Genomic DNA, 27,800 nt, shown 5'->3' on the forward strand with positions numbered 1-27,800 from the left:
ATCTATCCAGCGCCCTGGAATCTCTATCAGAAGGGGTAGGATTTTTGGCTGTAGAAGCCGTAACACCCTTGGGATCCTGAGAAATAGTTTCAGGATCAGCAGCAGGATTTTTGAAGAGAAATTTGTGGGAGTCAGGAACCCTGTAATATCTGTCTGGCTTACTAGGAGCCAGAGGCAAGGAATCAGAAGCCATGCTTGATTCCGAGAACACATCAACAATGTCTAATACAAGAGGTATTGCCAAAGGCCTATGCTGAGGAAGAAGAAGGAAATCCCTAAGCCTCTTTTTTGATTCAGGGAAGTCCTGACTCTCCCGGTGAAAATGTTCCCTTAAAGTATGCAAAGTCTCCAAATGAGTAATCCTCAGGAGGAGATGCAGATGGGATGGATTCCTCTGCATCAAAATCCTTATAAGGTGGAATAGAAAATTCCTGATCAGAAGAGGAATAAGAAGAAATGGAAACCTGATCAGAAGATTCATAATCAGTGCCTTGCCAAGGCCTCTTAGCGGGGGGGGGGGGGGTTGGGTACCCCTGATCAAGGTAATTAAATCCTCAGCCATTTTGATCATTTGTTTTTTAGGCATAGAGGCCTGAGCACATGGCTCATGCATCAGTTTTTTAGACATAGACGTTGTTTTTGTTGATGGCGTCGGTTTAATATAAAAATGTTGAGTCCTGAAAACACCCTCAGAAGCCGGTGCCTGCTCAGCGGCTCCGGACCCATCCAAGGGAGAGACATCCGCGGGTTCAATACTTTGCGAATCTCGCTGCATACCGGACTTCGAATGGGTCTCGGTAGAGGCCTGCGACTCAAAAGTAGCGGGTATCAGGGGCTGCAAAAGCACCTCACTGAGTACCGACGAACCGGCGACTGGCTTAGGAGAAGCTTTGTCGTCGGTTTTGGACCTCGATGGTCTGTCTCTTTTTCTTTGAGTTTTTTGTGAACTTCGGTAGTCGGATTGCTAACTGACGACATTTCAGGGCAGTTAAATCTTGAACCAAAATACTTAGAAGCAAAAATATACCAACGCTTAATAGTGCATTGGTTAAATTTAGCACAAAACCGGCAGCAAGGCACGTTGTGATCAGGACCTAGGCAAGGAATACAGTACAAATGAAAATCCTTAGCAGGTATTTGCTTCTCACAAGTAATGCAATTATTAACTTTTACTGACATCGGTAAGGAGCAAGAAAAAGTTTCCCCAACGGGGTACTTAGCTTTAGTTTGAAGACTTCAGTTCTGAAACTCAAAAACGAAAATTTCAGGAGTCGGCCGACCGGCACTTGCGAACTGCTTCTGCTTCGGGCACCGTGCGGCAAGAAAGACTGATTAAAATGGCGTCAGCTGCATGTTTTATACCCCTGACGACTTGACGTCATGGAAGAGGAAACAGCAACCGATGCAGGACCCAAGACTTTGTTATTCAGGTCAACAGAGGGCAACCTGCCAGCAGATTACCCCAAATGTAATGATTGCAACAGTGAAACACGAAGAACATCTACGCAGGTAAAAGCTGCAGTCTCTAACTTCAAAAATACAGCATCCATGGGACCGGACAACATCTCAGGTTGCATTTTACACAAACTTCAGAATGAACTGGCTCCCCAACTAAGCACCATGTTCAATCATAGTCTCACGTCAGGCTTTGTGCCCACTGAATAGCGCACAGCAACAGTTATCCCACTCCACAAAGGGGGAGCCACCACTGGTCCCAGGAACTATCGCCCTATTAGCCTGACGAGCCTGGTCTGTAAGGCCATGGAACGTATCATCATGGAACTCATAAACAAAGACATTGGTAACCTCCAAACTCTGGACCCCACCCAGTTCGGGTTTGTGAAAGGCAGATCATGCCTCCTGAAAGTAAAGTTGTGCACACTTACGATAAATGTAGATGTTCGAGTGTATTCACTGTTGCAGTCATCACATTTGGGTTATCTGCCTGCAGGAAGCCCTCAGCCGGCCTGAATACCAGAGTTTTCAGATTCCTGAGTCAGATGCTGTCTCTTCTTCCATGACGTCAGGTCATCAGGGGTATAAAAACATGCAGCCAATGCCATTACATCAGTTTTTCTTGCCCCAGATGTCAGGTGCCCCCACAATGAGAAGCAATTATATGTTATGGTACACCTCCATCAAAAAGCAAATACACCAGAAAACTTAAATATACCAAACAAGAAGGAAAGGCAGAGCCAAGAGAAGTCGGGGCTGGAGGGAGGGTAACCAGGACTGCAACAGTGAATATACTCGAACATCTACATTTATGGTAAGTGTACACAACTGTACTATGTTCTTCGTGTTTCACTGTTGCAGTCATCACATTTGGGTTTATTCCCAAAGCCAAGGAAAGGAGGAGGAAGTTAGAGAGCATTAGGGCCAGCTATTAACTCCTGTAAGACTGCAGTGGCAAAACCAACCCTGGATTTAGAGAGCACAGGCATGTGGTAATGCTTGGTGAAGGTATGTACAGAGCTCCAGGTATCAGCTTCTAGGATGTCCCTGGTAGGGACTCCTCTGAAAAAGGCTGCAGAGGTAGATACAGCCCTGGTGGAATGTGATCTTATCCACTGTGGGGTAGGTTTTCCATGGTGCTTGTAGCAGAAATGAATGAAATGGGCTATCCATATGGAAATGGTTTGCTTTGAAATGGCCTTCCCCTCTGCCCCTGCAGCAAAACCAACTAGCAGCTGTTCAGATTTTCTGAGAGGTTTAGTCCTGTCCAAATAAAATCTAAGTTGCCTGTGCACGTCCAAAGAGTGCAGTATTTGTCTCCCTTTGTTTTGTGGATTAGGGAAAAAAGTAGGCAAATGAATGGAATGACTTAGGGCTACACTAGACACCACCTTGGGCATAAAGGAAGGATTGGTCCTGAGGGAAACCCTGTCTGCATGGAAGATAATGAAGGGTTCTACTGCCATGAGAGCCTGTAATTCAGACATTCTTCTTGCTGAAGTGATGGCTAGAAGGAAGGCTGTTTTCCAAGAAAGGAATTTCAACTCTGCTGTTGCAGCTGGCTCAAAGGGGGGGGGGGGGGCTTTTCCAATACAAAGTTAAGGTCCCAGGCTAGAGTGGAGGCTCTCCTGGGGGATCGTACATTTTTGGCCCCTCTAAGGAATTGTTTTAGCAGGGGGTGAGAGAAAAGGGGTGGCTCAGTATTACAATGTGCTGAAATGGCAGAGGCATGAATTTTAATTGACGAGAAGGATAGGCCCTTGTGGAGCATTTCTGTTAAGTACTGACGAATATGAGGTAAGCTGGGCACCGTTTTGCCCATCCCCAGAGTCTGGCTCCAGGAACAGTATCTTTTCCACTTTTCAGCATAGGATTTTCTAGGACTAGGCCTCCTAGCCTCCAGAATGACATCTAGCACCTGCTTACTGAGGGATGCTATTGGACAGCTCAAGGAATTAGCCAGGCTGCAAGGTTCAGGGGACAGCAGGGAAGGAGTCTAAGGCAGATGCCATGGTTCCAGCAGTGTCATACTGTGCAAGAGGGGGTACCAGTGCTGGCGTCACCAGTCTGGTGCAATCAGTACTGTCTTTGGCTTGTCCTGTTTGATCTTTAGCAGAACGTTCGAGAGGAGAGGCAGAGGGGGAAAGACATAAACCGAGAGGCTTTCCAAGGTAAAGGACAGGGCATCCACTTTCCAAGCTTGACTGTGGGGAGTCCTTGTGCAGAATTTGTCCAATTGGTAGTTCTGAGGGGAGGCAAACAGGTCTACCTCTGGAGTCCCCCATTTGTTCCTCAAGAGGTTGAATATTTTTGGTTCCAGTTTCCATTCGTGTGGGTCCATGAGATTTCTGCTTAAGTCGTCTGCCAGTGAATTTAGCTTGCCTGGCAGGAATTGAGCTTGTAGGTGCACTTAGTAGCTCAAGGCTGTGTTCCACAGAGCCATGGCTAGTCTGCAGAGAGGGTACGAGTGGGTTCCCCCTGCTTGTTTATGTACAACATAACTGTGGAGCTGTCTGTCTTTACCAGTAGATGAAATGGAAAAATGCGGTCTTTGAAGGCTGTCAGGGAATTCTGTACAGCTAACATTTCTTTTTGGTTGATATGCAGGAGCATCTGTCTTGGGTTCCATTTGCCCTGAATGCACTGCCCTGCCAAGTGAGCCCCCCATGCATAGTCTGATGAGTCTGCTGTTAGGGTTTGGGCGGCAGGAAGTACAGTGAAAGAGAGCCCCTTGTTGTAGTAGCAGGCCTCTGGCCAACAAAGAAACTCTGTCTTTATAGAAGAAATTATAGGAATCATTGATTCCAGGTCCTGAGAATGTTGACACCACAGGCTTTTTACATACCATTGTAGTTTCCTCAGATGTAGTCTTGCATATGGAATTAGTAGAATGCAAGAGGCCATGAGCCGCAGGGCTTGCAGAATTTTCCTTGCAGATAGCTGGGGCTTTGTGGCCAATAGTTTGAAGTAGGTTATCAAATAAACATGTTTCTCCGGAGTGAGGAAAGCCATCTGGGAAGTTGTGTTCAAGCTTGCTCCCAGGAATACAGTCTGTTGGCAGGGTACTAGGTGAGATTTATTTTCATTTATGGTGTACCCCAGTGAGGTTAGGTGTTTCTTTACGAATGCCAGATGTTGTAATAGCAAGTCCTGGCTTTCTGCCTGAATCAGACAATTGTCCAAGTATGGGAATATCTGAATATTTCTCTGCCTGCAAAATGCAATGGCTGGATCTAGGGATTGGTGAATACCCTGGGCGCAGTAGATAAGCCAAAGGAAAGCCAAAGGGAAGTGCAGAGAACTGATAGTGCATGGAGCCTGCCCTGAAGCGTAGGTATTTCCTGCAAGATTCCCTTATTGGAATGTGCAGGTAAGCTTCCTTTAAGTCTAAGGTTGCCAACCAGGCATATTTGCCTAGCATAGGAAGAAGCTGTTGAAGTGTAAGCATTTTGAATTTTGGGATTACCAGAAAGGTGTTTAGAATAGAGAGGTCCAGGATAGGATGCCAGGAGCGGTCTTTTCTGGGTACCAGGAAAAGTCTTCAATATAAACCTTGTCCCCTTTGTTCTGCTGGGACAGGGTGAATAGCCCTGATACTTAGAAGAGAGAGAACCTGCTGTTGGGCCTCCGTCCACTGATGTGGGGGGTAGGTCTGGCCAAACTTTTGGGGTTGGTAGGGTGTGGAAGTGGAATCTGTATCCTTGGGAAACTATATTCGAAACCCATTTGTCCTTGGTAATGAGTTCCCAGTTCTTTGCATGCAGGGCGAGCTTTCCTCCTAGGGGTGAAGGCAGTTGAGCAGGGATTGGAAGGGTTAAGATTAAGTCATTGTGCCATTTTTCCGTAGGGGGGTGGCTTACTACTCCCTGCTTTGGAAGTGGGAGCTCCCCACTGCTTAGACCTGTGTGCAGCCTGAGACTGTAACCTAGGTGGTCTGCTGTTCTTGGGTTTGGACTGAGAAGGCCTGGAAGAGACTGGAAAGGACCAATTCTTTGAAGGCCAATGCCTACTAAATCTGGGAGGCTGTACCTGTAGGAAATCTTGAACAGTCTACATAGATTTAGCTTTTTCCTCCATCCTTTTTAGGACTTCTTCTGCTTTGCTGCCAAACAGGCGGTCTTGGTTTAAGGGAGCATTCAGTAATTTAGCTTTAACATGAACTAGCAAGGTAAGTATAGACCCAGTGACAGCAGCCCTGCAAGATGCTTCGAAAGCACCAAAACCACATTGCAAAGTATGTTTACCAACTTGTTCTGCAGAATGCATTAAATCCTGTAATTCTTTGTGTTCAGCACAGTCAGGAATCAACATCATTTTCTGTTTAAGTAGTCCCATAATATGCTGCTGGTACTTGTATGAAACTGGCAATTTAAAGCCCTAATGGCCAAAGTAGCAGAAGTGTATACCTTCTTGCCCCATCTGTCCAAGGCTCTAGAATCTCTATCAAAGGGGTAGGATTTTTGGCAGAAGTAGTCTTAATGCCTTTTGGTTCTTGGGAAATGGTCTCTGGATCTGCAGTAGGATTCTTGAACAGGAACTTGTGAGAGTCAGGTACTCTGTAATACCTGTCAGGTTTTCTGGGAGCTGGAGGTAAAGTGTCTGGGGAAAGGCTAGATTCCAAGAAAGCATCATCTACAATGTCCAGAACAGGAGGGATAGCTAAAGGCCTGTGTTGAGGAAGGAGTAAGAATTCCCTAAGCCTCTTTTTGGAGTCAGAGTAATCTTGGCTTTCCCAGCGGAAATGCTCCCTAAGAGTGTGCAAGGTTTCACCAAATGAAAAATCTTCTGGAGGGGAAACAGAGGGAATGGAATCCTCTGCATCAGAATCCTGATATGCAGATAAGGGGAAATCCTGGTAATCAGAAGGAACAGAAATATCAGATTCCTGATCAGAAGAGTCAGAAGGAAAATCAGTTCTAGGTCTCTTAGAGGGTGAAGGCTGGCTTCCCCCCTAATTAAGGTAATAAGGTTTTCAGCCATTATAAGCATCTGTTTTTTAGGCATATGAGCCTGAGCATGCAGTTTGGACGTCGGTTTTCTAGGTGTGGTGCAAATTTTAGGCCTGGATGAAGAAGATGGCGTCGGTTTAAAATGCAAGTCTGTAGGCCTGGATACACCCTCGGAAGCCAGTGCCTGCACAGCGGCTCCGGACTCATCCAAGGTAGAGACATCTGCAGGTTCCATAGTCAAAGAAGCATCTCTGGGCATACCAGACTCCGAATGGGTCTCAGTAGAGGCCTGCGAATCTGAAGTAGCGGGTATCAGGGGCTGTGAAAACGCCTCACTGAGTACTGGCGGAATGGCGACTAGCTTAATGGAGGCGTCATCGGCAGTTTTGTACCTATGTGGTCTGTCTCTGTCTTTATCCTTACGTTTTTTCGGAAGATCGGTAGTCGGATGGCTTAACTAAGCCATTTCGGAGTACTGATACAGAGTACCAAAATAATTTGTTGCAAAGATAGCCCGACGATGAACAGTTTGGGAATTGAACAAGGCACAAAACCGACAGCGAGGGATGTCATGGCCTGGGCCCTAAGCAGGGAATGCAGTACGAATGAAAATCTTTATGAGGTATTTCCTTTCCATAGGTAAGACAATTGTTAACTTTTACTGACATCGGTTGGAGCAAGAAAAAAGATCCCCAACGGGGTACTTATCTTTTTTTTGAAGACTTCAGTTCTGAAACTCGAAAAGGAAAATTTAAGGAGTCGGACGACTGCCACTTGTGAACTGCTTCAGCTTCGGGCACCGCACGGCAAGAAAGACTGATGTAATGGCATTGGATGCATGTTTTTATACCCCTGACGACCTGATGTCATGGAAGAAGACACTCTACAACTCCAAAACGACAACAAACCAGGAAAAAGAACGTGAGCCAGATGAACGATCCACCGGAATGCTAAAATAATTAGAAATCCACTTCACAACACGTAAATACGATCAACCACTGAAAAATGTATTTTAAGCAACAGAACGATCCTGCTTTTCGTCAGTGACACTTCGCCAACTTCATCAGAAGTTAGAATTTAAAATAATGCGCCACTTCCTTGGGTATGAGCACCAAATCCTCTTGGTGTATCTGCTTGTCTCTTTGGATGGAGTGCTTATACCTAAGGAAGTGGCGCGTTATTTTAAATTCTAACTTCTGATGAAGTTGGCGAAGTGTCGCTGATGAAAAGCAGGATCGTTCTGTTGCTTAAAATAAATTTTTCAGTGGTTGATCGTATTTACGTGTTGTGAAGTGGCTTTCTAATTATTTTAGCATTCTGGAGGATCGTTCATCTGGCTCACGTTCTTTTTCCTGGTCATGGGAGACAGCATCCGACACAGGAATCCGAAGACTCTGGTATTCAGACTGGCTGAGGGCTACCTGCTGGCAGATAACCCAAATGTGATGACTGCAACAGTGAAACACGAAGAACATCCTGATCGACTTCTTTGAGGCAGTCACCAAAGCTGTAGACAAGGGTAAGGTGGTTCACACAGCCTATCGTGACCTTGCAAAGGCTTTCGAGACCATCCCCCATTCTGGAATTATAGCTAAACTCACTACACTAGGTATAAATCCCTACATTATAAGATGGGTTGCCAACTGGCTTACTGACAGAACCCACACTGTAAAAATTGCAGACTCCAAATATGACTTCAAACCAGTGACAAGTGGAGTACCACAGGGTTCAGTCCTGGGACCGCTCCTGTTTGGTATCTACTTCTCTGAAGTACAGGCTAACACAGAAGGCCTTTGGCTAACAAAGTTCGCAGATGACTGCAAACTAGGAGCCATAGTCAAGTCCCCAAATGATGTGGAGATCCTACAGAAGGGCCTCTCTGAGACAGATGCCTGGTGTCAGAGCCATGACCTCAAGCTCAATGCCAAAAAGTGCAGTGTCATCCCCTTTGGTAAAAACTCTGTACCCATGAACTACCACATAGGCGGCAGTCTACTTAACGCCAAATGTGTGATAAGAGACCTTGGGACCCAGGTGGACAGTAGTCTCTCCTTTGATAATCACATCATCACAGTAGTCTGGAAGTCCTTCTACGTGGCACACCTCATCACAAAAGGGCTCTCATACAGGAAAAAAGAGGTCATTGTTCTCCTCTACTCGACACTCATTAGACCCATTATAGAGTACAACGTCCCTTTTGGAATGTACCTCACAAGGCATCTGCAGCAGCTAGAAAGGCCACAGAAGTACCTCACAAAGAGGATTACCAGCCTCAAACAGATGACCGTCTCAAAAAACTCCAGCTTTAATCCATAGCATATCATCTACTCCGAGGTGATCTCTGCCTAACAAATAAGCTATGTCAAACCCAGAGCTGTTGGACATGCTACACCTAAAGAAATCCCAATCCCTCTGAGTTACACACTCTAGGGACCTAAACCTTGTCACCACAATAAACAGGACATGCTGGAGGGACAGATTCCTGTCCCAGAGACTTCCCATACTCTGGAACAAGCTACCCATCTATGTCAAGCAAAGTTCCTCATTAGCACTCTTCAAGAAAAATCTTGATGAGTGGATCGGAAATAGAAAATACACCCCGGGGATCACTTCTGTGGCTCTGCTCAACAGGGGCACAGGAAAATAATTTCCTTGGGTGGTGTAAGCCAGGGAACCTTGTTGGCTAGGCTCACCTAGGCCCTTGGGCCGATAGCCTAGTACCTACCTATGAACCTATGAGTAGAGTATGTCAATCTTCTTTCAAGGACGCCTTAGTTACCACCATTCTGAAGAAATATAAACCAGATTCTGGCAGTCCCCTGTACTGCCCAATCTCTAACATTCCCTTCATTAACAGACTTTGGAGAATATGGTCTATTTCCAGCCTGATTCTCACAGTGAAGAGCACACAGGCTCCAGCCTGATTCTCACGCTGAAGAGCACACAGGCTCTATGATCCTTTTCAGTCATTTTTTTTTTTGTCCCATCACAGAATTGAAACTGTCCTTACTATATTTGTTAGTGATTTTCTCATGGCCTGAGATCATACAGCATATAATATGATGGATCATGGGCTCCTTTTGGATGGGTAACCCAGCTGCAGGAATATTTGTGAAGTAGTTTGTACCCTACCTTTCCGGTCACTCACAGAGGGTTATGTTAGGTGATGAGTCTTCCTTTCCCTTCCCTTTGAAACGTGATGTTCAGCAGGATTCTGTCATGTGTCACATTCTCTTCACTGCCTAACTGCAACTACTGGGTGATCTCATTAGGAAAAAAAGCTTGCAGTATCACTGCTTTGCTGATGACAGTCACCTGTACCAGTCCTCACATGCCAGTCCTGGATTTCCTAGTAGGAAGACTTACAGTGCATTCACCACTGGATGCTTTGTACCTGACTCAGGCTAATTATCACCAAGACACATGCCCTGTCATTCATGCTCCTTTTACAGAACTGAACTTTCAGGCTCTATTCTCCTTTATCATCTGAAGGCATAACATACTCAAGTCTGTGTCCAAGATCCATAATCTCTGAGTAATCCTTGATGAAAGGTTGATATTTGGAGCCCAAGTGTCTATTGACATAATGTCTGCATCGCTTCAGCTCCAGTTGGGCAGAAGGATAAAACTCTGTCTAGGTGAATCAAGTTTGATTAGTAGTTCAGGCACCTGATGGAGGTGACAAAGGAGGAAGAGGAATGAAATGACTGAACCTACTCATCTCTTCCAGACATGGAAAGTGACATGACTATGAGCAAGCACAACCACTGATTTCTCCAATGTAGATCGCAGAACATGCAGAAGTGCCTGTTTTGGTAGAGGTGAGGTCATCTGCTGGCTTATACTGTTTAAAGAAGTGAGCATCATCCCGACATTATGCCCACTGCTTGTCTGCTAATGAAAGTCTACCGGGCAAGCATGAAGCATTTAAGCTTATAGCAAAAAAGAACTTGATCCATCATGTACAATGGTGGCACTCTCTGCACCTGACGCTTGTCTTGACAGGAATGAATGGGCCAATGGCCTCTTGCTCAGAGGGAAATTAAAGGATCCATAAGGTCTCCTTAGGAGGGCTTGAAAGTCAAGGATGAACAAGGGCCCCCCCTCAAAAAAATCTCTGTTTTCATCTAAGGAATACCTTCTGAATCATGCATCCATTACCACCAGAGGACACGGTTATGGTTGCCTCTACTATTGTTTCTTTGTACTTTGACAGCTGTAACTCCCTTTAACTAGGACATTTAGACTGTGAACTTGACAAGTTGTAATTTGTGCACAGTTACTACCAAATACATTACATCACTAACATATTATAGTAATTCTTCAGTGTCTAAAGTGTTTAACTATGCAGCCACATGAAACCTAAAAAGTGCTGGTCCTTAAATATCTAGTCTACATAACATGGATCCCACAACCTGACAAAGCTGTTGTTTAAAGACTATCATGCATACTCCCTCTGCTGTGCCATTCAGAGGGTGCTGGTGGTTTTGAGGGTCGTGTCTGGCTTAAAACCTCAAGGACTTGGCAATGGAAAAGGTAGAAAAGGTTATTGCCAAACTTAAAAAGCCTATGACAAGAAAAATTACCAGAGATCCTATTGTGGCATTGGACATACTTTGAAATGGTTAGGAAAATTTGTGTAAAGCAGACGGCTGTAGAAACCAAGAAAAAGCAAAAATGGAAATATTTATGGAAGACTTAATTATGCCAAGATTAGAAGAAAATGAGGTAGTTAAGAAAGAAGATGAGATGAAAATGGTGATGTATAGTCAACTGGGAGGAAGTTTCAGTGGACAACATGTATTCTGTGGAAGTCTGGAAGATAGGAGGGCAGAATGTGGTTAAGATCTCAAAAATTTTATTTAATAATATTTTTAAAGATGGGGAAGCACCAGCACCTTGGAAGAAAGCTGAGGTGGCTGCATTACCTAAAGACGGTAAAGACCCATCAGACCTACCTTCATACAGACCCATGTGTATTGTAAGCCACGATTAAGTGTTTATGTCTATACTAGCTAAACAAATGGGAAATGTGTTACTAAAACTGCTAGATAAATAAACAGACAAAATGTGTTTTTTGTGGAAGAGAAGCAAACATCTGACAACATTAACAGAAAAATGATTATTCAGAGGGAAGCAGAATGTAAACAAAATGTTGCTGTTGTTGGTGGGTCTTGATGCAGAGAAAGCATTTGACAGAATAAGCTGGGATTTTATGTACTCTCTGATACAATAATAAGGTTAATTAGGAGGATATATGAAGGATCAGAAGCAAGAATTAAAGTGGGATGATTCCTCTCTAATAAGTTGTATATGAACAGAGGAACCAGGCAGAGGTGTCCTCTTAACCCTTTGATATTTGCTTCATATTGAGTGCCACTGGCAAAGAAAATAAGGGACTCAGAAATTCAAGGATATAAATTGTATGGTAATCAAGAGAAAAGTTATCTTTATTTGTAGACATTATTTTGTACTCAGTAAATCCAGAAAAGAACATCTCGGTGTGTGGAACATTTTCAAAAAGTCTTTTCAGGATATAAAATTAATGAAGATAAGACATAGGGATGACTGCTACTAGGAGGTAGAGAAAACAGGCAAGAGTGGGCTGGAATTTATTGGAGAAAACTGGCAAAGGAACCAATGTACTGGGAGCAAATAACTAGAAAAGGAAAAGTAATGGAGAGGGATAAGGCCAAGAACAAGTTTGGACAGCAGGTTACAGACTGCCTTTTGTACCATGGACTGATATCAGGTTACAGACAAAAAGAAAGGGATAGGGGAGTCCTAAGTGAAAGCCCTGCTCTGGTAGAGCTTTTAATTGAAGCAGGAACAGATGCTACTGTAAAATGGGATAATTAGTAGGCCATATAAAATATTGCAGGTCAACCACAAAAATGAATCAAATGAGGTTTAGGAAAGATTGGGAAGAGAGACTGCAAAAACAATTTACAAGGGAACAATGGCAGAACATATGTATGGCTCCCAAGTATGATTTAGGATTTTTTCTTGGAAGTGTTTGCATAAGTATTTTTATATCCCAAGCAGGCTTCAAATAATTTTTCCTCGGGTAGACAGCAAATGTTGGAGGTATGATGTGGAAGAAAGAAGAAACTGGGAACATGTTTTTTGTAATTGTAATGAGCTGGCAGATTTAAAAAATTCCCTACAAAATACTCAGAGAAATACTGGGGGAGCAAATGGCTGTAACTAAGGAAATAATTATTTTGAGCTTGGATGCAGGATCTGAACTGCTTGAACACAGTAAGGCCTTATTAAGCTAAATTTTACTGGCTGCCCAAAAAAGCAATTAACAGAAAATAGAAACGAAAATCTAAATTAATTTTATTACAAGGACTGAATATTGAAAAGTGACAGAAAATTGGAAATGTGATCTTTAGAAAAGGAAGGAGCACATTACATAGAAATGAATGGAATACGTGGGAACAATAAATGCAAACTAATGTTCAGGAGGAGGAGGAGTGAGATTTAAGGGAAGGCAGGAATTGAGTGATTTATGTAATGTTGGACTAAATGAGAGTTGCTATAAAGAAAGAAAGAAAATATGTACTTCATGTAAAATGAATAAAAATGTTAATATGGTTTGTTTTCTTTTCTGTTAATGTATGTGTACCTTTGTCTTAATTGACAATTTAATAAAGGTGTTTAAAAATAGTTAAAGCCACAAACACCTCAGGGATTTGTTCTTTTCCTTCTCAGACTACACACCTTTGGAACTTACTACTTAGGTAAGCATTTGGAGGCCACCGCACTTAGTGGATACAATGGGTCTCTCAAGATTCATCTGTTAAACTATATTTTAGCATATGATTGCCTCATTGCACGTGTTTTATTCATGTCTGTTTTTTGATTTCTTAATATGTACCTTGGCTTAGCTTTTAAAGCACTATAAAACGTAAACTAGACCTACCAAGAGTTCTTTAACATGAGGTACATCCTAGCAAGACCCGGTGCTTTGTCTACCTGCAGTCATTAACAGTTCTTTTGTAGTATCTTACTCTGAATAAACTTACATTATTTCTACTATTCTGAACATTTTTGTTTTAGTTTATGCACGCCTTGTAATTCTTTTTTAATTAAACAAATATATTTCATTCAGAATCACTGAATTTTTAGTGGTGTCACCCTCTAACCATCCTCCTTTCTGATTGGCTTGCTTTTCTGATGCTTTTCTTCTCTCCCTAATGTACCTATAAAACTCACTTCCTGTTTGTTAACTAAACGTTGCTTTTAATCAGTTTGGACATTTTCTATTTAAATAATAATACACCACACATCTGTTTTAGCTGTAAAAATGCAGTGTGAGAAGAAAAAAAAATACTCAGTCCCTCACACTTTCAAGCAAGTTTACTTTGTTAAGCTGGAAGGCTCATACCTTAAGCGTGCCACAAGCTCTTTTTCTTCCATCAAGAAGTCTAGGAGGACTTTGCTAGCATAATTATAGGCTTTTTCTATTTGCTCTACATATGCCCGCTCCTTGAGGGTGTAGATGACTTCTTTAGCTTCAGGACAGGTAACATCTCGACCACATTCGCGTACCACATTAAGGTATTTACCTAAAGGAGGCAAAATTATAAGTCTGAATAAATAATTTATTTTACTGAAATTTACTTTTTGAGAGGTTCAAAGCAAAATGCTTGAAAGCACAAGCAAACATGCTTTACAAACCACTTATTACAAACTCCATCATAAGGGTGTAACATAACAGAATTTCAGCTTACTATACATAAATGAGACAGACTTAACAGAGTTCTTACCGGAGCAGCAGGCTATGACAAAAGAATTAATGGAACAGGCATCACTTCAAAGATCTTCATCCATCTGATCACTTGGGTTGTTTAATTCTGTACTTTGCTGTGTGTGTGTGTGTGTGTGTGTGTGTGTGTGTGTGTGTGTGTGTGTGTGTGTGTGTGTGTGTGTGTGTGCGCACAACTCTGGGCTGCTGAAATTATAGCTATATTAACATTCATATATGCTAGCTAGAACACAGCTGAATAAATGTAGATGTGCAGTAAGCAGAAGAGGGAATGCGTGAAAAAAAAAGATGCATAAGAGAAGGAGGGGAAGCTTGAGGGAGAACAGTAGAAAGGAGAGTAAAAGAAAATAGCATAACGATGTGTCTTCAAGAATGGCTGTCACAATGTACTTTAATACAGGGCATTCCCAAAATAGCATCCATCAGACCTTTCCTCAGTTTTCAGCGTAGATTTACCCCTCTAACATCACTTCCTTCCTCACACTCATGTGCCTGCCAACTCTTTCTCGTAATTAATCTAAAGTAAACTTTTGATTCCACTGCAGTTAAGTGTCATAAAGCACCGGCACAGGAACAAGAAAGTACAGTTGTGTACACTTACCATAAATGTAGATGTTCGAGTGTATTCACTGTTGCAGTGATCACATTTGGGTTATTTTCCTGCAGGTAGCCTTCAGCCAGCCTGAATACCAGAGTCTTGGGATTTCTGCTTCGGATGCTGTCGCTTCTTCCATGACGTCAGGTCGGCAGGGGTATAAAACATGCACTGACACCATTACATCAGTTTTTCTTGCCCCAGATGTCAGGTGCCCCCAAGATATGAAGCAATTATATGGTGTGGAACACCACCAGCAAAAAGCAAATACACACAGTATAAGATATGCCAAACCAAAAAGGATAGCTGAAAGCAAAGACAATCAGGGGGCTGGAGGGAGGGTAACTAGGACTGTAACAGTGAATACACTCGAACATCTATATTTATGGTAAGTGTACACAACTGTACTATGTTCTTTGTGTTTCACTGTTGCAGTCATCACATTTGGGTTGATTCCCAAAGCTAAGGAAGGGTGGAGGTAGATTAAGAAGCATTAGGCCTGGCAATCAGGCCCTGTAAGACTGCTGTGGCAAATCCAGCTCTGGATTTAGAAAAGATAGGCAAGTGGTAATGCCTGGTGTAAGTGTGTACCGAGCTCCAGGGTGCAGCTTCCAGGATGTCCCTGGTAGGGACTCCTCTGAGAAATGCAATAGAAGAAGCTGTAGCCCTAGTGGAATGTGTTCTTATCCCTTGTGGGGTAGGTTTTCCATGGTGCTTATAGCAGAAATGGATGCAGTGTGCTATCCATTTAGATATGGTTTGCTTTGAAATGGCCTTCCCCTCTGCCACTGCAGCAAAGCTGACTAGCAGCTGGTCAGATTTTCTGAGAGGCTCAGTCCTGTCCAAACAGAATCTAAGCTGTCTGTGCACGTCTAGAGAACGCAGTATCCTTTCCCCTTTATTTTGAGGATAAGGGAAAAAAGTAGGCAAATTACATGGTTTAAAGCCACACTAGACACCACCTTGGGCATAAAAGATGGGTTAGTCCTGAGGGAAACTCTGTCCGCATGGAAGATAATGAAGGGTTCCACTGCCATAAGGGCCTGCAGTTCAGACACTCTTCTTGCTGAAGTGATGGCTAGAAGTAAAGCTGTTTTCTATGAGAGGAATTTCAACTCTGCTGTAGCAGCCGGTTCAAAGGGGGGAAGTGTAAGTTTTTCCAATACAAAGTTAAGGTCCCAGGCTGGAGTGGGAGCTCTTCTGGGGGGGGGGTCTTAAATTTTTGGCCCCTCTAAAGAACTGTTTTACCAGAGGATGAGAGAAAAGGTGTAGCTCAGTATTATAATGAGCTGAGATGGCGGAGGCATGAATCTTAATTGAAGAGAAGGATAGGCCGTTGTGGAGCATTTCTGTTAGGTAATCTAGTATATGAGGTAAGCTGGGCACAGTTGTGGCCTTCCCTTGAGACCGGTTCCAGAACGGTATCTTTTCCACTTTTCTGAGTAGGATTTTCTAGTACTAGGCCTCCTTGCCTCAAGAATGACATCCAGCACCTGCTTACTAAGGGTTGCTAGAGGTGAGTTCAGGGGATTAGCCAGGCTGCAAGGTTCGGGGTCCAAAGCTGCGGGTGCAGAATTTGGCCCCCCCTGCTGGGAAAGCAGGGAAGGGATTCTGAGGCAGGTGCCATATTTGTAGCACTGCCAGACTGTGCAAAAGAGGATACCAGTGCTGGTGTGGCCAGTCTGATGTAATCAGGATTTACCTTGGCTTGTCCTGTTTGATCTTTAGTAGAACCTTCGAGAGGAGAGGCAGAGGGGGAAGGCATAGACCGAGAGGCTTTCCTAAGAAAAGGACAGGGCATCCACCTTACAAGTCTGGCTGTGGGGAGTTCTGGTGCAGTATTTGTTCAATTGATAGCTCTGAGGGGAAGCAAACAGGTCCACCTCTGGTGTCCCCAATCTTTTCCCCAAAAGTTTGAATATTTTGGGTTCCAGTTTGCATTTGTGTGGGTCCATAAGATTTCTGCTTAAGTTGTCTGCCAGAGAATTTAGTTTGCCTGGCAGGAATTGAGCTTGCAGTTGCACTTGGTTGCTCAAGGCTGTGTTCCACAGAGCCATGGCTAGTCTGCAGAGTGGGTAGGAATGTGTTCCCCGCTGCTTGTTTATGTACCACATAAATGTGGTGTTGTCTGTCTTTACCAGTAGTTGTCCTGGAAGAATAAGGCCTTTGAAGGCTGAAAGAGCATTCTGTAAAGCTAACATTTCTTTTTGAATGATATGCAGGTGCATCTTCTTTGGGTTCCATTTGCCCTGAATGCACTGCCCTGCCATGTGAGCCCCCCATGCATTGTCTGATGTGTCTGTTGTTAGGGCTTGGGTGGAAGGGGGTAGAGTGAAAGAGAGTCCCTTGTTGTGGTTGCAGGCCTCTGCCCACCAAAGGAACTCTGCCCTTAGACATGGAATGACACGAATTATTGTTTCCAGGTCCTGAGAATGTTGACACCACTGAAGTTTCCTCATATGCAGTTTTGCATATGGAATTAACAGAATGCATGAACCCCAGAGCTTGCAGTATTTTCCATGCAGATAGCTGGGTTTTGGTGGCCAGTATGTTGAAGTAATTTGTCAAATAAATTTGTTTCTCTGGAGTAAGGAATGCCATCTGGGAAGGAGTGTTCACGCTTGCTCCCAAGAATACAGTTTGTTGGCAGGGTACTAGGTGTGATTTCTTTTTGTTGATGGTGTATCCCAGTGAAGTTAGAAATCTCTTTACAAATATCAGGTGCTATAGTAGCAAGTCCTGACTTTCCGCCTGAATCTGGCAATCGTCCAAGTATGGGTAAATCTGAATACTTCTCTGCCTGCAAAAAGCAATGACTGGAGCTAGGCACTTTGTGAATACCCTGGATGGAGTAGATAAGCCAAAGGGAAGTGCAGAGAACTGATAGTGCATATAGCCTGCCCTGAAGCTAAGGTATTGCCTGCAAGATTCTCTTATGGGGATGTGCAGGTAAGCTTCGTTTAAGTCTAGGGTTGCCAGCCAGGCATCCTTGGCTAGCACAGGAAGCAGCTGCTTGAGAGTTAGCATCTTGAATTTTGGAACCACCAGAAAGGTGTTGAGAATAGATAAATCCAGGATAGGACACCAGGAGTTTTCTTTTCTGGGAACCAGGAACAGTCTTGAATAACAGCCTTGTCCCCTTTGTTCTGCTGGGACAGGTTGAATAGCCTTGATGCTGAGAGGAGAAATTACTTGCTTTTGGGCCTCTGCCCACTGGTTTGGGAGGAGGTCTGGCCATCCACTTAGGGTTGGGAGTGAGTGGAAGTGGAATCTGTATCCTAAGGAAACAATGTTTAAAACTCATTTGTCTTGAGTAATGTATTCCCAGTTTTTTTGCATGCAGGACGAGTTTTCCTCCTAAAGGCTCAAGTACTTGAGCAAGGCTTGGGGGGAGTTAAGGATATGTCATTGTGCAAGTTTACCATAGGGGGATGGCTTACTACTCCCTGTTTTGGACGTGGGAGCACCCCACTGCTTAGATCTGTGCATAACCTGAGACTGAAGTCTTGGGGGTCTGCTGCCCCTGGGTTTGGACTGAGAAGGCCTGGAAGGGACTGGAAAGGACCAGTTCTTTGAAGGCCAATGCCTACTGAATCTAAGTGGCTGTACTTCTAAGATATCTTTAACAGTTTGCATAGATTTAGCTTTCTCCTCTATCCTTTTGAAAACTTCTTCTGCTTTATTGCCAAATAGGTGCTCTTGATTTAAGGGTGCATCCAGTTAATTTTGCTTTGACATGATCTGGCAAGTTTTGTTCCTTAAGCTAAGCATACCTTCTAAGAACAGACCCAGTGACAGCAGCCCTACAAGATGCTTCTAAAGCATCAAAACCACACTGCAAAGTATGTTTACCAACTTGGTCAGCAGAATGCATTAACTCTTGTAAATCTTTTGTGTTCTGCACAGTTTGGAATCAACATAATTTTCTGTTTAATTAGCCCCATAATATGCTGCTGATACTTTAACATATAAAACTGGCAATTTAAAGCTCTAACGGCCAGAGTAACAGAGGTGTATACCGTCTTACCCTATCTGTCTAAAGACCTAGAATCCCTGTCAGAAGGGGTAGGATTCTTGGCAGTAGTAACCGTAATGCCTTTTGGTCCTTGGGAAATGATCTCTGGATCCGCATTAGGATTCTTGAAAAGGAATTTGTGATTGTCAGGTACTCTACAGTACCTGTCAGGTTTCCTGGTTGCTGGAGGCAAAATTATCAGGGGTAAGGCTGGATTCCAAAAAGACATCATCTACAATCTCCAGAACAGGAGGGATAGCTAGAGGCCTGTGCTGAGGCAGGTTTAAAAATTCCATGAGTCTCTTTTTAGACTGAGAATAGTCCTGGCTTTCCCCAGTGGAAATGCTCCCTAAGGGAATGCAGGGCTTTACCAAAAGAAAAATCTTCAGGAGGGGAAGCAGAGGGAACGGAATCCTCTGCATCAGAATCCTCATAGGTAGATAAGGGTATGTCCTGGTAGTCAGAAGGAAAAGAGATATCAGATTCCTGATCAGAAGAATCAGAAGGAAAATCAGTTCTAGGTCTCTTTGAAGAGGAAGGCTCGCTTCCCCTAATTAAGGTAATAAAGTCTTCAGCCGTTCTAATCATTTGTTTTTGAGGCCTGTGGCCCAAGAATGCGCTTTGGTCATCGGTTTCCTAGGCATAGTGCAAACATTAGGCCTGAGAAATTCAGTATTTTTGGCTTGAAACAAAGTAGTCGGTTTAACATGGAAATCGGTAGGCCTGAATACACCCTTAGAAGCCGGTACCTGGACAGCAGCTCTGGACCCATCCAAGGGGTAGAAACATCCGCAGGTTCCATGGTCGAAGAAGCATCTCGCGGCATACCGGACTCTGAATGGGACTCAGTAGTGGCCTGTGTATCTGTAGAAGCAGGTATCAGGGACTGCGAAAGTGCCTCACTGAGCACCGGCGGACTGGCGACTAGCTTAACAGTAGCGTCATTGGTTGTTTTGGACCTATGCGGTCTGTCTCTCTCTTTATCCTTACGTTTTTTCGGAAGATCGGTAGTCGGATGGCTTACCGACGCCATTTCGGAGTACTGAGATCGAGAGCGAAAGTATTTAGCTACAAAAATTGCCTGACGACTGATAGTTCGGCACTGAACAAGGCACAAAACCGACAGCAAGGGACGTCGTGGTCTGGGCCTAAACAGGTGACGCAGTAAGAATGAAAATCTCTATGAGGTAATTTGCTTTCCATAGGCAAGACAATTATTAATTTTTTCTGACATCGGTTAGAGCACGAAAAAAGGATTCCCAATGGGGTACTTATCCTTTAGAAGACTTCAGGTCTGAAACTCGAAAACGAAAATTTCAGGAGTCGGCCGATCGGCACTTGCGAACTGCTTCTGCTTCGGGCACATCACGGCAAGAAAGACTGATATAATGGCGCCGGCTGCATGTTTTACACCCCTGATGACCTGACGTCATGGAAGAAGCGACAGCATCCGACGTAGAAATCCCAAAACTCCTGTATTCAGGCCGGCTGAGGGCTATCTGCAGGCAGATAACCCAAATGTGATGACTGCAACAGTGAAACATGAAGAACATCCACATATACACACTGGGACAGGATCTCGCAAAGAAAATACTATGAGGCATGGAAAGTTTAAAAGGGAAGGATATGTGATGCAAGAACAGCTCTTTAAAATCCAACAATATGGTAAGCACCTCACTTAACTATTCTGTATGTGCCATGCAGCAGACTCTTTATAAAGGACTTAGTCCCAAACTAAAAAAAATACCAAGAAAGTAAGGGAGGAGATTAGTTCAGAATACCTTGCAATCCAATTCACCCAAATAAGGCTTTACTCATCAAAACAATGTCACTTATGCAATTTTAAGAAAGTACAGGCAAATACGTCAAGAGCACTGCAGAAATCTTCAAAGATATATTTTATGAAAATACAGTGAAGTAGCTGTTGGAATAAACTTGCACTGCCCCAGTAGAAAAATTCCCATATTCTTCACAGTAATTAATACATTATTAAGGATACTCAGCCAGTGCTAGCTATGAATATGTGCTTCTTTTTAAGCTAAAGAAGCAGCCAATTTCTGGTTTTAATAAAGTGCCTATGTTCTATCAAGATAAAAACAAAGCTAATGATATCAAGACTCTTCAGCAAGCACTCACTTTGCACCTGAGAAGGATAAAGACTCCAAAAGATAGGCGGCGGTCTACCTGTCTTACATTATTTTGCTAGTGGCCATCAAGACAGAACACTGGCAGTGGCCTGAAACTTGGCTGAATTTTCACTTACTGGGGATTTCCCCTTTCCGTTAGTTGCTACAACCTTGGAGTTTGTGGCATAAAGTAAAGGGGAATCCCCCTACACTCACTCACACACACACACACACACACACACACACACACACACACACACACACACACACACACACACACACACACACACACACACACACACACAACGTTAAAGGGAGTTGCCTCCCTTACAAAAGTTTTTTGAAAACTTTTCAGCAAAATGCAAATCTCACAAAATAATTCCACCGTAGAGGTATATAAAGGCTGAATTCTGGGCCCACTATTTTCTGACTTTATAAAATGGTAGTGGTGCTGCGGTAGCGTTGTCGCCTCACAGCAAGACGTTGCAGGTTTCGATTCTCAGTTAATGCGTCTTCTGTGTGGAGGCATGCGTGAATTGGCATGCCTTCGTTGAAGGTAGTGCGTCAGGGCTGGTAACTCGGCACGTAAAAATCCACTACCAAACATTAGCGAACCGGAGTTCCGCTGTGGCGACCCCTAATCGGGATAAGCCGAAAGACACAACAACAAAATGACATGAATCTTCAAAACAAAAGCCTGAAACAGTTGCAGTCCTCTGACTATTTTACTGCTATACAAAGTGCAACAGATACATCTAATTTCATAAACCAAGTGCAAAAGTCAGTATGCATGCGACTTTCATGGTTGTAAGAAAGTGAATTCATACTTAATAAAATAAAACAAGAAGTTATGTACTCACCATAATGTTCCATCTGTGTTGTCAATCTTCATTCACTCTTGACAGTTAGGATTCGGTTCCGATCCTCTGAACTGGCTCAGCCTTTATAAAGCTCGTGCCAGCCAAAAGCTCTTGAGCCAAGTCTCTACCCACAATGCCTCTGTGTGTTACCTCACATCAAGTTTGCAATTTACAGCAAGATGAAGAATATATAATATATGAGAGGAAGCCATGTTCAAGGTAAATACCCCAATGCTAGCCCAGGACAAGGGTATGAATCTTCAGGAAATCTCGAAGGAGGTTGGGATATCAAGAATGAACGAAGACTGACAACACAGATGGAACATTATGGTGAGTACATAACTTCTTTATCTGATGTTGTCAAACTTCATTTAATCTTGACAGTTGGGAGAGAGTCCCCAGCTACTTTACCATGGGTGGCCTTATGGAAGGATATTCCTGAGAACCGTAGAGCCAAAGGATGCTCTTCCGCTGGAAACTATATCCAATCTGTAATGAGTGACAAAGGTATGAGGGGTTGCCCAAGTTGCAGCTGCACATATTTCATCCAGAGAGGCCTTGGAATGAAAAACAGCTGAAGTGGCAATTAATCTGGTTAAGTGAGCCCTTACAGGTGCAGGTATTTTATGACTGTTTTGTTCATAAATGTACAGCAATCTCTTAACCATTTCAATAGGGTCACTTTAGAAACAGGTTTACCTATCATTGGTCCTGAAAGGAGATAAAGAGTTGGTCTGAAGTTCTACAATCCTTAGTCCTGTCAAGATAAAATCTCAGCTGTCTGTGGATGTCTAACAGATGCAGACAGTATTTGTCTTCGTTTGAGAAATTTGGAAAGAAAACTGGCAAAGGAATGGAGTGATGTTTGACATTGAGATCCACCTTAGGAAGGAATAAAGGGTTAGTCCACAAGGACACTATCTTTATGGAAGACTATGCATGGTGGTTTTGCACAAAGTGCCTGTATTTCTGAAACCCTTCTGGCAGAAGTAATGGCCACTAGAAAAAGAGTTTTCCAGGAAAGGAACTTGAGATAACAAGAACTGGCTCAAAGGGAGGTAACACTAAATATTGCAAAATGAATGTAAGATCTCATGGGGGTAACGGATCCTTGAATGGAGGTTTGATATGTAGGAGTCTCTTAACAACACTGCATAAGTGATGGGAAATTATGGCTTGGCAATCACAGCCATTGTGAAAATTAGATATGGCTGCTAAGGTAACTAACAGTTGATGCAGCCGCTCCTTGTTTGAAGAGGATCACTAGAAAATCTAAAAATTTTTTCAAATGGAGCTGAAAAAGGATCAAAATTATTCTTAGAAATCCAAAGAGAAAATGTTTCCATTTACTGAAATACAGTTTCCCGGTGGATGGTCTATGACAAGGCAGAAGAAATTTTCAGACAAGAAAAGTAATATTAGCTTGCCTGGCAACTAATGGAATTGGAGGAACCAAGCTGCAAGTCTGAGGGAGTGAAGGTCCGGGTGTGATAGCCCTTGAGGATGTGAGAGAAGATCTGGAACTGGGTCCAGTATCCAAAGTTGATGAACCAAGTGAGGCCACAGGAAGGGAAACCAAACTTGCCTGGGCACGAATGGGGCAATGAGGATTACTCTGGATCGCAAACTCTGGGCTTTCTTCAGGAAAAAGGAGACCGAGGGGAACAGGGGGAAATGCATATAGGAGACCCCTGGGACAATCTAGAAGGACAGCATCTCTTGGTGACTCTCTCTGTGTAGGGAATAGGGCAAAGTATGCACCGCACTTGTTGTTTACTGGGGAGGAAAATAGGTTGCAGCAAAGCTCACCCCATTGCCAAAATATTTGTTTTGCCACTTTGGGGTTTAGAGACCACTTGTGCGGCTGTAGGATGTGTCTGCTCAACTTGTCCACTATCACGCTGAAACTCCCCAGGATGTGCACTGCCACAAGAAAGCAGGTGGAAGATACTACCCATTGCCAAACTCTGACAGCTTCCCGGCAGAGGGGGTAGGACTTGGTTTCCCCTTAGCTTGTTGATGTACCAGACTACTGACATGTTGTCTGACTGGACTGCAACCGTTACTGGAGGAAGAGCATTTTGGAAGGCTTACAACGCTAGGAGCACTGCTCTCATCTCCAGGACACTGATGTGCAAGTTGGCCTCTTAAGGAGATCAAGTGCCTTGGACTATCTTTCCCAGATAATGCCTCCCCCACCCCAAATAGGGCACGTCCGTGGTCACTATGGCCTCGGGCTGAGGGGGAACAAAAGGCCATCCCATCCATAAGGATCTCTTTTGGCTCCCTCCACCAAGACAGACCTTTCTTGCAAGTTTCTGTTATTAAGATCGGATGACTTAACGAATGAGTAAGGATGGACCATTGCAAGCTAGAAACTATTGAAGTAGTCTCATATGAAACCATGCCATGGGAGCTAGGGTGATAGCTGCTGTCATGGAACCCAGGGTTTGAAGAACAAGATCAGCAGGCATTTTTTGTTTCGTTAAAAAGGATTAGACTTGGCATCTTATCTTTTGTAGTCTATGAAGGGGTAGACAGGCTATGCAGGAGACTGTATCGAGTCATGCCCCAATGTACTCCAAGTCTTGAATGGAGGACAACTGAGATTTCTCATAGTTCACTGTGATGCCAAGGTCTTGAAGAGATGTATGATGAACTCTAAGTTTTGTGCCAGTAGATGCCTGGTGGAGGCGGTGAGTAGCCAGTCGTTTAGATAAGGAAACACCCGGAATCTGTTTAATCTAATGTGGGCCGTGACAGCCGCCATACATTTGGTGAACACTCTGGGGGCCGTGGTGAGACCAAATGGCAGTGCTCTGAAAAGGTAATGACTGGCTCCTAGTCGAAAGTGGAGGGACCTTCTTGAGTGCTTGTCTATTTTTATGTGATAATACGCATCTTGAAGGTCTATAGAGCAGGGTCCCTATTAATTTGACGAAACTTTAGCTTGTCGAACTACAAAAGATCAACAGCTAAAGATCGAAATGTCCAAACCACGAACCATCAGCTAAGCACATTTTTTCCCATGGAAAGAATTAGCTTGGCCGTTACACAAAATAAAAACCTTTCAACCTGAATTAAGTGGGGGGCTTCACCCACACCCCTCCCATTTGGGGGCTCTGCCCCCCCACACCCCCTAACCCCTTCACACCACTCTAACTAAATATATTATTTCCGAGATCACTCCACATCGGAAAAAATGGCAAACTCCCATTAATGGCCAAGCAAATTCTTTCCCTGAGAAAAAAATTTGCTTAGCTGGCCGTTCGCGGTTTGGCTCTTTCAATCTTTAGCTGTCGATCTTTTATAGTTCGACAAGCTAAAGCTTTGTCAAATTAATGGGGACTCTCTAGAGCACATCCAATCATCTTTCTCTAGAAAGGGGAGAATAGACTGAACCATGACCATCTGGAATTTTGTCTGCTGGACAAACTTGTTTAGAAGGCTGAGGTCTAGTATTGGCCTCCAGTCCCCTGTCTTTTTTAGCACTGAAAAGAATCTTGAGTAATACCCGGATCCTACCTGGTCTGGTGGGACTCCTTGGAGGACTCTTTTTGTAGCAGGCTTTGTATTTATTTGGCGGCTTGATCCCTCTGATGGAGTGGAACATCGGGGATTTTTTTTCAAGAACGTGGATTTATGCTGAAGCGGATACTGTAGTCTCTGGCAATGATTTTCTGCACCCAAGAATCGGATGTTGTCACCAGGCTGACAGGTGCAGAGAAAGTCTTCTCCAACTCCTTCCACAGGTAAGTAATCGGGACTCCTTTCAGGAGCGCTGACAGGGCTGTCCAGAGAAGGAATCGCTGGTCCCCTAGTTTCATGGGCCACCTCTGCCTCGGGGTTGGCATCTTCCATCTGAGCTCCCCCCTCTGCCTCGAGGGGAGCCAGTGCCACGTGTGTCATGAAAAGGCCCCTGGGACTTCTTAAACCGCATTTTCCCACTCCTTCGATTCCTGGAGAAGGATCATTGAGGGGTGGTAAAACAAAAGTCCATGGCAGACAGGGTTTTACCATCCTCTTCACTCCTGGCTAATGTGCCCTTTACTTTAGGGCCAAACAGGGAAGATCTGTCAAACGAAGTGTTGAAGGAAGACTTGAAGGGCTCCGAGAAGTCACACAACCACATCCAGGCATGTCACCTAACAGCAACGCTGGAAACCGCTGCTCTGTTCGTCCCTTTGGCTGCATGGGCGATGAGTCACATAGAAGAGTTTGATATAGACTCCAGGGTGGCTACCTGAGAAAAAATCTTATCTTGTACCTCACTGAACACAGCCCCAACTTGGGTTTCTGATAATTCCTTAATCAGGTCTCTCCTGAGTCCAGTAAAGTGCGCCATAAAGTTGAAGGACCCAAGTGCAAAGGTCAATGAAGCATAGATCTGCTTTCCAAACCTTTCCATTGTCCTACACTCCCTGTTAGGAGGATGAAAAGAAGGACACTAGTCAGCTAGTTTCTTTTTGGTGGCAGTCGCCACCACCATAGCATCTACTGGCAAATCTTTTGCCCAATATTGGTGGTCTTTTGGTGGTGATATTTTGTCAGGTCTCTGGGAATAGGCTCTGTAGGGTCAGAAGTCTTCCAAACCTGCTGCTAGATTAGCTTGAGGAGGTCGTCAGCGGGTGGGGTCACACAGGAAGTAGATGGTCGAGCGCCGAAGGCTTGCAAGTACATGGTCCGAGGATGGATCTTGGGACTTCCAGTTACCCCTCTGTTTCAGAATTTCTAGGATGTCTCCTAAAGAGACATCCTCAGGGGGTGACTGTGGGGAGCCCTTCCCTTCATCGAAATCCATGTCATCCATGACAGATTCTTCAGGGGAATCCAGATGCTTCCTCTTGCATGTCCTCTTTTGGGGTGACTCCTCAGTGGGAATCTCTGGGGAGGACTCCAAAGAGGAGGGGTCCTGTATCTGGGCAACTTGAAGCTTCGGTACTCACTGCCCTGTCGTAGAGATTGGTATCAACTCTGGCCCCCAGGATATGGAAATATGACACTCCAATGTGGGTGGGGCCAGCTGGGAGCCCATGGAGTCTAAGGCCCTCTTGATAACCTAAAAGGCAGTATCCCCTGAAGAGGACTGGGAGCCCAGAACTGAGAAAGATCACCTCGGAACTGAGGTCACAACCCACTCTAAGGGACCACCCTCCAAAACTGGAGCTGGGGAAGAACCCAAAACTGTCAAAGTTTCTGGAACTGAGATCGGCACCATACTCAAACTAGGTGCTGAACCAGAAATCACGGAACCGATGGAGGGGTCTCGGCCCCGAGACTCAATCGACTCCATGGCAGGAACAGACTATGTCAGAGCAACATCCAGTGCTGATGTGAACACATCAAACGGCACTGAAACAGCCTGCACCGGGGATATCAAAGTGCTGGGCTCCGAAACTGCAGTCAAAGTTGGAGGAGTCCTGAGAGAAGAAATCTTTAATCCAGATGGGAGAGGGACCTGAGAAGGGACAGGAATACCTCTGGCCAGCAACAGCAGATCCTCCAACCTTATGACATCCAACTCTGAAAGATTCCTGGAGGACTGTACTGAAAAGGCTGAAGGGGACTGTGGTCTTTCAATGAATGGACTAGGTAGTTCACCCAAGAATGGGTCTATTGTTGGGGAATATCTCATCCTGGGCATTTCCAAAATAGGCTTCAGTGCTGAGAGGGTGGGCTATGACTGTGGCAACACTAATGTAAATATTTGTTGAGCAGCAGGTGAAGTTGGTGCCAAGCCAGAACCTATAGCAGCTGGCGCAGAGGGTGATGACAGCACCGTTGAAGCTGATGGTGCTGAGGAGGAACTAGATTGAAGTGTTGGAACCTTAGCCGTCAGTTCCAAAGGGTGCAGAACTGAGAATTTAAGTTTAGGAGCCTCTGGAATTGAGGGTGATATCGGTACAGAAAGGCTTTTCTTTTTCGGTAAATCTTGTTTCGTGTCAGCCTTGGACAAGGCCTTGCTAAAAGTGCACTCTGCTAAGGTTCTCTCACTGAACCCCTTACATAAGTCACAGTCCAAATCA

At 44.1% G+C, this 27,800-nt stretch overlaps 1 protein-coding gene across 2 annotated transcripts in view; it reads right to left on the bottom strand.

Annotated features, from left to right (window-relative positions):
* The window catches only part of TUBGCP2 (tubulin gamma complex associated protein 2), a 1,158,397-nt gene that overhangs the window by 671,102 nt on the left and 459,495 nt on the right, over window positions 1-27,800 (bottom strand). For both annotated transcript variants that reach the window (XM_044056780.1, XM_044056781.1), the window contains exon 10: window positions 13,798-13,978. In XM_044056780.1, the coding sequence (XP_043912715.1) occupies window positions 13,798-13,978 (181 nt within the window). The remainder of the gene's footprint in view (window positions 1-13,797; window positions 13,979-27,800) is intronic.

The sequence above is a fragment of the Protopterus annectens genome, chromosome 14.part0, assembly GCF_019279795.1.
Source record: "Protopterus annectens isolate FY-2018-M chromosome 14.part0, PAN1.0, whole genome shotgun sequence".
Lineage (NCBI taxonomy): Eukaryota > Metazoa > Chordata > Ceratodontiformes > Protopteridae > Protopterus > Protopterus annectens.